The sequence below is a fragment of the Cynoglossus semilaevis genome, chromosome 1 (assembly GCF_000523025.1).
Source record: "Cynoglossus semilaevis isolate Cse_v1.0 chromosome 1, Cse_v1.0, whole genome shotgun sequence".
NCBI lineage: Eukaryota > Metazoa > Chordata > Actinopteri > Pleuronectiformes > Cynoglossidae > Cynoglossus > Cynoglossus semilaevis.
Window position 1 is genome coordinate 1494174 of NC_024307.1, and position 9943 is coordinate 1504116.

Here is a 9943-nt window from a genome sequence, read left to right on the forward strand (position 1 = left end):
TATTTAAGCTGCTTTCATCCTGTTTCTATGTTATGTTTTACATATTTTACTTACATTTGATCATTTCCGGCCTAACATTAGTTATCTAATGATATTCTGCATATTTTGAAATAAAAATTGCACTTCCTGGAAAAATATGTTCGTACGCAATGAAAATGGTTTAGTACGTATTTATAATGAAATATAAAAGTGTTTATAATTATATGCTTCACATGGGCAGTAGTTTGATCTTTTGTATTGTTCGTTATTGAATGAAGTATTTTCAAAGAGCCTTTGAACGTACATGTAAGCTGCTTTTATTTTGAAGGATTTGACTGATTTACCCGGAAGTGAACACGTGTTTTTATGCTAACGATGGATGTGTCATCAGTGCCTCAGTGTTGAGGTGGAAACTGCGTAGTTTGGGCAAAGTATATATCCAGACATGTATTAAAAAGTGTCGACGACATAGTTTAAGCCACGGTTGTTGCTCCGAGGAGGCTGTCATTCAGTCAACAAAGTCGGACACTGTCTGAGAAGCTCCGGCTATACTCGACGCAGGGTTGTTAGCAGTCAGGCTAACTGGCTGGTTCCTTGTCTGCCAGGGTTCCGACCGGACGACAGCGACATGTCCTGCAGTCTGTTAGAGTTCTGTCGGCTCCAGGAGCTCAAGACGGTCCGGGACTTTCTGTTCCAGAGCCAGAAAACCGAGCGAGTGGAGGAGAATGAAGCAGGTACTGAGGCTCGGTGGATGTGCACCGGGACAGTCATGTCAACAGCTCGGTCTGTTTATCCAGTGTATCCAGTTCATCTAGTCCAAGTGCTGATATTTGAACTTATTTTATATTAACAATTTATCATGTATTAACAACATGTTTTGACCTCTGACATGAAGAGCACACGTCACAGATGGTTCTAACTGGTGTTCACCTTCTCTTCAACAGAAAACCAGCTGTCCTGGGACACATCTGACTGGGAGTCGGCGTGGGAAAGTGGGGACCACAAAGAGGAGGAGCAGGAGCAGCGGCCTGTTTCTACTCCAACAGTCGGTGTTTTTGGACACATTTTCACTTGACTTTTCTGCTTAATGTAGTCAAAGATAATCACAAGTGACCAATGTAATAGAAATCAAATATTTATTCAAACCCAACAACAGTATATATGTGTATATATGTATGTATATATATTTATACATATGTATATGTAATTATATATGTACATATGCATGTATATGTACATATATGTACACATACTGTATATAATATATGTACATATATATGTACATATATTATATATATGTACTGTTATATATAATATATGTACATGTATATGTACATATATTATATATATACATATATAATATATCTACATGTATGTACATATATCTAATATATGTACATATATGTAATATATCTACATATATATGTACATGTATGTACATGTATGTAATATATGTACATATATTATATCTCCAGATGTTACTAAGTAAAAGTCATAGTTTTGCCCTGACATGTTGTATCTGAGTGTCTGCTTCACTGATGACGTTCACTCACTGAAGTTGGATTTTCACATCTGCTCTTGTGGTGTGAACCCAGTCAGAGGAAGAGGCCGGCGGGCAGACTGGACCCTGGCTGCAGGACTGCACCGTGTCACTGTCTCCCTGCTCTGATCTGCTGGTTGTAGCCCGTGAACACAGAGCCGTCTTCCTCTCTGGTTAGAGCCACACTCAGACTCAGAGACAGACGTGAAGAGAGAGAGAGAGAGGTGTTAGTGACTGATGTTCAAACTGTGGTTCTCCCTCCAGCCAAGTGGCGCACAGATGACAGTGGTAGAGAAGAGATGACTTTGGCTGTGTCCTGGTCCGGGACCCTGAGCTCAGAGGAAGGGTGAGTGTGAATTCACCTTAAACACGAAGGAATGTGAATATGAAGTACAATGAAGTACAATGAAGTACCTTACGTCCAGCAAAACTCTCAGAACCTTTTCGTGGACCACAGACCAGATTAATGCTAACCCTAATTTTACTGTGGACCTCGTCAGAAAACGTAACAAAGTGTATCGTTCTGTAGGATTGATTCACGATGACAACTCTCATTGGTCGAAATAAAAATGGACTGGTCCGTCCCTGGTCATACCATGACACTACAAACTCTAGTCCGCTAGGTGGCAGTATGCTCCTAGAACCACTGGTTAGATAGATAGATGTAGTTTATAGATCGCAGGCTGGGAAATCGTAGTGTCCTGCAGGTAAACCAAGACTGTCATTTTGCTTTAAAAAAACATGTTAAAATCGTATCATGAACAAAAAAATTGCGAGTCATATCGTGTTAGTGCTTGTTTGTTTTGGACTTTTCTGCTGACTCATCATTAGAACGTGTATTTATTTTAAAGTACATTTTGAAAGCTGGTTTAAAGGTCTTACCAGTGCAAGAAAAAAACTAGTCAAATCATCAGCAGACAGAAATGACATATTTTAGAAAGAGAACTTGGTACAGATTAACGTGTTCTTCTCTTCCTCACAGAGAGTGTGTGAGCAGCTGTGTCTGTATTCCACTGGCGAGTCAAAAGAGGTACGGTAACCTGGTGGTAGACTGCTGGTACTGCTGATACTGCTGGTACTGTCGTCCATATGTATTCATGCAAATATTGTGTACTGCGTTTGTGTGTATTTGTAGGAGTTCCACAGGGCGACCCGATTGGACGTGTGTGGTCGTTGGTTTCACCTCAGGCTACGTCCGCTTCTACACCGAGGTACGTCGTCGGTCGTCACCACGACTCTGTCGTCTTCGTCGTCTTCTTCTTCTTCTTCTCTCCTTGTCAGACTGATGACTGTGTCTGTGACCTCAGAATGGAGTTCTGCTGCTGTCACAGCTGCTGCACGAAGACCCGGTACTGAGACTCAAGTGTCGCACCTACGAGGTTCCCCGTCACCCTGGTGTCACAGAGCAGGTACTACAGCGTGTATTACTGTAGCAGTACCAGATAAGCCTACGCAGAGACCTGACGTCTGGGTTTAATAGTGGGTTTTTAGGAGCATACTGCCACCTACTGGACTGGAGTGTGTAGTGTCATGGTCTGACCAGTGACTCCTCACACCTTGACGGACCAGTCAGTTTTTATTTCAACCAATGACAGTTGTCACATGTTTGAAAATATTTTTAACCGATTCACGATGCGTCGTTACGTCGCTGGTCGTGGATGAATGTTTCATTACAAACGTGTGTATTAGTACTGTGTACTGTGTACTACAGCACAATCAAAGTACTTTGGTGGAGACGATGTCCACACGTCTGAAAAGGAGTAGAAAACAGCATTAGCATCATCCACTTAACACCTTAGTCCATGTTTAGCCTAGTTAGCCTGTTTAGCCTGGTTAGCCTAGTTAGCCTGGTTATGATGTTAATGTAAACTGTCTACACACACTAATACTCTTAGAGTATGTGTCTGTGACAGTGAGTACACAGTGTTTCAAATATTACGTGTACATGAGTCGTCTGTTTCAACTGCCAACATTCAGGAATGTTGATTAATCACGATTAATCGTCTAACATCTGATTGAATTATCATTAACCCTTAGTAGGTCCACAGTTAGCCAATGACTAATCAGATGAAGTAGTTGACCTTTTGACCTTCTGACCACAGCACGAGGAGCTGACCATCCTCTACCCCGCTGCCCTGGTCACCATCGATGGCTTCAGCCTCTTCCAGTCTCTGAGGGCCTGCAGGAACCAGGTGGCCAGAGGTGAGGGGTCTGTTGGGGAGGGTGGGGGGGAGGGGGGTGGCAGAGCGGAAGGTCTCACAGCTGTTTGTGTTTGTGCTGATTCAGCTGCAGCAGTAGGAAGTGATGTCATCCAACCTCCTCCTCTGGCCTACAAGAAGTGGGGTCTGCAGGACATGGACTCCATCGTGGACCACAGCAGTGTTGGTGAGAAGATACTCCATCAGTACTTCAACAGTACTCCATCAGTACTTCAACAGTACTTTATCAGTACTTCATTGATGTCCTGCCAACTTTGTTTGGAAGGACATACATTAAGAACAAGTTTGTGTTTGAGACACTGGAACGTAGAGATTCATACAGATCTACTGTGGGACCAGGGTCAGGTCTGGGACCAGGGTCAGGTCTGGGGCCAGGGTCAGGTCTGGGACCAGGGTCAGGGGTGGATGGAGGGAACAGCACAGACAGACAGACAGACAGGACCCCGTTCCACTCTCAGTCTCTCTCTCTCTCCTCCCTCTCCTCCTCCTCCTCCTCCTCCTCAGGCATCATGACCCTGTGTGTCTTTGACCAGATGAAGAACGCTTCTGTTCTGGGGGGGTTTCATGCTTCAGTCAAAGGCAGCCCCCCAGCCATGAGCCAGTATGTCACTGTGGGAGGAGGACCCTACACTGGCTTTTACTACGCTGTAGAGGTCTGTGTCTGTGTCTGTCTGTGTCTGTGATGTTGACCATATATGGACTGACTCCATGTTAATGATCTCCTTCTGGACCTCCTCTCAGGGGAGTTCTCAGCCGCTCCTCTCTCACGTGGCTCTGGCCGTGGCCAGTAAACTGACCTCCGCTCTGTTCAGTGCTGCCAGGTAGGTCTGTGACCACGTCTGTGTCTGTGTCTGTGACCACGTCTGTGTCTGTGTCTGTGACCACGTCTGTATCTGTGTCTGTGACCGCGTCTGGGTCTGTGTCTGTGACCACGTCTGTATCTGTGTCTGTGACCGCGTCTGGGTCTGTGTCTGTGACCACGTCTGTATCTGTGTCTGTGACCACATCTGTGTCTGTGCCTGTGACCACGTCTGTGTCTGTGTCTGTGACCACATCTGTGTCTGTGTCTGTGACCACATCTGTGTCTGTGCCTGTGACCACGTCTGTGTCTGTGTCTGTGACCACGTCTGTATCTGTGTCTGTGACCACATCTGTGTCTGTGTCTGTGACCCGTCTGTGTCTCAAATATCTGTTCAGAAACAGGTTTCAGTTCAATGAGCAGCTGTGCCTGACTTCATTTATTCTCCTCTTCCTCCTCCTCCTCCTCCTCCCCCACCCTCTTCCTCCTGCTCCTCCTCCTCCTCCTGCTCCTCCTTGTGGATGGCTGGGCTGGAACAAGAACAAACATGAAGAGGAGTCGGTCCAGAAACACAAGCCTAAGGTGGAGGCTGCCACTCCTTTAGGGATCAGGTAGTGTAGCTGATGTCCATCCACTGATGGACATGTGAGACGGTCTGGACCAGACTGATGTCCCCTGGTTGACCCCTGACCTCTGTGCTCCAGGTTTGGTCTTCCAGACTCCCGTCGTCATGGAGAGTCCATCTGTCTGTCTCCCTGCAACACTCTGGCCGGAGTCACAGACGACTTTGGCCGCGTCACTCTGCTGGACCTGTCCAGAGGTGTCGCTGTTCGCATGTGGAAGGGTGAGTGTTTGTTACTGAGCGCAGTTCAGTCAATATATGTTGGGTGAAATATATATTTAGGTGCTGACAGTGAATTCAAAGGTCAACAAATATATTTTGGTTCTGTCTCAGTATTGTTATTCTTCATAGCTGCCACTAACTTTTTATTTCATTTGTTGTGTCTAATGTTACATTTACGTTGTAATATATATATTTATATTTTTATATATTTTATATTGTGTTGTATTTTTAATTTAGTATTTGCAGGAGACTCTAGATGTGTACTGCATTAGTACATTTATTTACTTTTCTTTATATATTTATCTATATATATTTATATTTTTATATATTTATATTGTGTTGTATTTTTAATTTAGTATTTGCAGGAGACTCTAGATGTGTACTGCATTAGTACATTTATTTACTTTTCTTTATATATTTATCTATATATATTTATATTTTTATATATTTTATATTGTGTTGTATTTTTAATTTAGTATTTGCAGGAGACTCTAGATGTGTACTGCATTAGTACATTTATTTACTTTTCTTTATATATTTATCTATATATATTTATATTTTTATATATTTATATTGTGTTGTATTTTTAATTTAGTATTTGCAGGAGACTCTAGATGTGTACTGCATTAGTACATTTATTTACTTTTCTTTATATATTTATCTATATATATTTATATTTTTATATATTTATATTGTGTTGTATTTTTAATTTAGTATTTGCAGGAGACTCTAGATGTGTACTGCATTAGTACATTTATTTACTTTTCTTTATATATTTATCTATATATATTTATATACAGTATATACTGTATATACATATATATATATATATTTAAGAGGCTCTTTCTTCCCAGTCCAAATACATAAGATGAAAGTCATTCACACTGACTACTGATTATTGATCGTCCTCATCCTCGTCCTCGTCCTCGTCCTCTGACTCCAGGGTACAGAGACGCTCAGCTGGGTTGGCTGCAGATCTCAGAGGAGCGAGGAGATCGGGATTTCTCCCCCTCTGCCTCCCTCCCCAGACGGCACGCTCTGTTCCTGGTCATCTACGCCCCCCGCAGGGGGATCCTGGAGGTGTGGGCCATGCAGCAGGGGCCACGGGTCGGAGCGTTCACCGTGGGCAAACACTGCAGGTGTGGGCTGCGTTTACTGACGTGTCTTTGGTCTAGTTACTTCAGAAATATATCAGTGTGTGTGTGTGTGTGTGTGTGTGTGTGTGTCAGGCTGCTGTACGCTGGCTACCGTCTGATGGGGGTCAACAGTGTGACCAGTCAGGGGTGGCAGCTCCACACTCAGCAGGTCTGTCTGCTGGACCCCGGCTCTGGAGCGCTGAGGACCGTGAACATCCCGTTTCACCTGGCCCTCAGGTTGGTCCACACACACACAGGACTGGATCATAGGTCACAAAGTACTCTGTACTCTGTGTACAAGTAGTATGACAAGTGTACTGCTGTTGCTACAGTCTGTAAAAGGAAACAGTAGAAAAATGATCTCTCTCTCTCTCTCTCTCTCTTTGTCTCTTTGTCTCTCCCCCTGTCTCTCTCTTTGTCTCTCCCCCGTCCCTCTCTTTGTCTCTCTCCCTCCCCCTGTCTCCCCCCCGTCTCTCTTTGTCTGTTTCAGTGACAAAAAGAGTGAGCGAGCCAAAGACATGCACCTGTTGAAGAAACTCTCAGTGTTACTGAAGAGCAGAGACCTGGAGCCTGGTACGACTACTGTAGGACTACTGTAGGACCACTGTAGGACTACTGTAGGACTACTGTAGGACCACTGTAGGACTACTGTAGGACTGCTGTAGGACTACTGTACCACTGTAGGACTGTACCGCTGTAGGACTGTACCACTGTAGGACTACTGTAGGACTGCTGTAGGACTGTACCACTGTAGGACTGTACCACTGTAGGACTGCACCACTGTAGGACTACTATAGGACTGTACCACTGTAGGACTGTACCACTGTAGGACTACACCACTGTAGGACTGTACCACTGTAGGACTGCTGTAGGACTACTGTACCACTGTAGGACTGTACCGCTGTAGGACTGTACCGCTGTAGGACTGTACCGCTGTAGGACTGTACCACTGTAGGACTGCTGTAGGACTGTACCACTGTAGGACTGTACCACTGTAGGACTACTGTAGGACTGTACCACTGTAGGACTGCTGTAGGACTACTGTACCACTGTAGGACTGTACCGCTGTAGGACTGTACCACTGTAGGACTACTGTAGGACTGTACCACTGTAGGACTGTACCACTGTAGGACTACACTACTGTAGGACTACTGTACCACTGTAGGACTGTACCGCTGTAGGACTGTACCACTGTAGGACTGCTGTAGGACTACTGTACCACTGTAGGACTACCGTAGTACTGTAGGACTACTGTAGGACCACTGTAGGACTACTGTAGGACCACTGTAGGACTACTGTAGGACTACTGTACCACTGTAGGACTGCTGTAGGACTACTGTACCACTGTAGGACTACTGTAGGACCACTGTAGGACTACTGTAGGACCACTGTAGGACTGCTGTAGGACTACTGTACCACTGTAGGACTACTATAGGACTGTACCACTGCAGGACTACTCTAGGACTGTAGGACTGTACCGCTGTAGGACTACTCTAGGACTGTAGGACTGTACCGCTGTAGGACTGTACCACTGTAGGACTACACTACTGTAGGACTACTGTACCACTGTAGGACTACCGTAGTACTGTAGGACTACTGTAGGGTAGGACTACTGTAGGACTGCGGTACCACAGTGGTGCAGTGGGTTTAGCCTTTGTTCTTCTCTGAACAGATGTTCTGGGGACTGAAGTCAAAAGTGCTCTCCTGGAGATCAAACATCCTGCCATGAAGAAACAGGTGAGTGAAGATCAGTGGTCGGTGTTCAACACGTGGTCCCGTAGGAAATGACTGAGAAACTGAAGGTGTGTGGTTCTGTTTCAGGCTCTGGAGTCACTGCTGTCCAATAGAAATGCTCCAGTCTCCTGTCTGAGTGACATCACACGCTCCTTATATGACACGCTGAAGCAGCAGGGTGGGTGGTCCTGCCGTGACTCGGTGTCTGTGACTCGGTGTCTGTCGTTGTTTCAGATGCTTGATCGTTCCTCTGTCTGTCTCTGTCCTCCTCAGACCCAGACCAGGTGGACACAGAGCTGCTCCAACTCTGCTGCTCACAGACCAAACTGCTGCAGCTCTACACTGACGTCCAGCAGCTTCAGTCCACCACAGACACAGAGGAGTACTGTCACACAGTGAGGACTGTCACACAGTGAGTACTGTCACGCAGTGAGTACTGTCACACAGAGGAGTACTGTCACACAGTGAGGACTGTCACACAGTGAGTGAGTACTGACATATATGTATATATATATTTATCATATATATGATCATATTTATCATATATACGGTCATATATTTATCATTTATCCGGTCATATATTTATCATACATATGGTCATATAAACGGTCATATAGTTGTCGTATATATGGTCATATATTTATATATATGGTCATATAGTTTTTGTATACACAGTCATATATTTATCATATATACGGTCATATATTTATCATTTATCCGGTCATATATTTATCATACATATGGTCATATAAACGGTCATATAGTTGTCGTATATATGGTCATATAGTTTTTGTATATACAGTCATATTTTTATCATATATACAGTCATATATTTATCATACAAATGATCATATATACGGTCATATAGTTTTCGTATATATGGTCATATAGTTTTCGTATATACGGTCATATATTTATCATATATACGGTCATATATTTATCGTATATACGGTCATATATTTATATATAGGGTCATATATTGTTCGTATATACGGTCATATATTTATCGTACATACGGTCATATATTTATTTATATTTATCCTACAGAACCACAAAGACACTTGTCTGTGAACAGTATATTTCTGTTTATATTTTGCAGTAATGAATGGTTGTTTTTCTTTTCCTCCTAAATGTATTCTTGGATTCTACTTCCTGTTTTCCAGCAGGACTCAGTAGAAGTCCTAAAGGAAGAAGTGTCCCGCGTGGGTCCTATCCTACATCGTTACAGCCAGCTCACCTCCAGACCCAGTGTCACGTTTGCTCAGGACTCCCCCGACTCCCCCCTCAGCGCTCAGGCCTTTCTGTCTCAGATGGAGGTGACGGAGAACGGAGAGCTGAAGGTGAACCGAGGATCGGAAGGGGACTGGAACCAACTGGGTAGGACTGACCTCTGGAACTGTTTCTCATTGGTCGCTCACTCCTCTGACTCCTCTGACTCCTGCGACTCCTGCTGTGTCTCTGCAGGAAACTTTCTCTTCTGGGGTTGTCTGTGTGGAAAAAGTCCACTCCAGAAAGTGTGTGAAACACTGCAGCGGGCCGGCATCAGTCCACAGCAGCTGCTGGTGAGACCAGCATCAGCACCTCCTCATACAGCACCTCCTCATACAGCACCTCCTCGTACAGCACCTCCTCATACAGCACCTCCTCATACAGCACCTCCTCATACAGCACCTCCTCATACAGCACCTCCTC

General features: G+C 44.4%; 1 protein-coding gene across 1 annotated transcript in view; it reads left to right on the forward strand.

Moving 5' to 3' along the window:
- Window positions 1-313: 313 nt before the first annotated feature.
- Window positions 314-9943, forward strand: part of rab3gap2 (RAB3 GTPase activating protein subunit 2 (non-catalytic)) — a gene marked incomplete at its 3' end in the record, with an annotated part of 36607 nt that continues 26977 nt past the window's right edge. The window contains exons 1-21 of the mRNA XM_025058414.1: window positions 314-713; window positions 924-1024; window positions 1575-1692; window positions 1784-1865; window positions 2502-2549; window positions 2655-2730; window positions 2827-2928; window positions 3622-3721; window positions 3806-3904; window positions 4243-4391; window positions 4480-4559; window positions 5056-5148; window positions 5242-5381; window positions 6325-6520; window positions 6611-6754; window positions 7008-7090; window positions 8190-8254; window positions 8339-8429; window positions 8525-8646; window positions 9418-9628; window positions 9716-9813. Coding sequence (XP_024914182.1) covers window positions 608-713; window positions 924-1024; window positions 1575-1692; window positions 1784-1865; window positions 2502-2549; window positions 2655-2730; window positions 2827-2928; window positions 3622-3721; window positions 3806-3904; window positions 4243-4391; window positions 4480-4559; window positions 5056-5148; window positions 5242-5381; window positions 6325-6520; window positions 6611-6754; window positions 7008-7090; window positions 8190-8254; window positions 8339-8429; window positions 8525-8646; window positions 9418-9628; window positions 9716-9813 — 2304 coding nt within the window. The remainder of the gene's footprint in view (window positions 714-923; window positions 1025-1574; window positions 1693-1783; window positions 1866-2501; window positions 2550-2654; window positions 2731-2826; window positions 2929-3621; window positions 3722-3805; window positions 3905-4242; window positions 4392-4479; window positions 4560-5055; window positions 5149-5241; window positions 5382-6324; window positions 6521-6610; window positions 6755-7007; window positions 7091-8189; window positions 8255-8338; window positions 8430-8524; window positions 8647-9417; window positions 9629-9715; window positions 9814-9943) is intronic.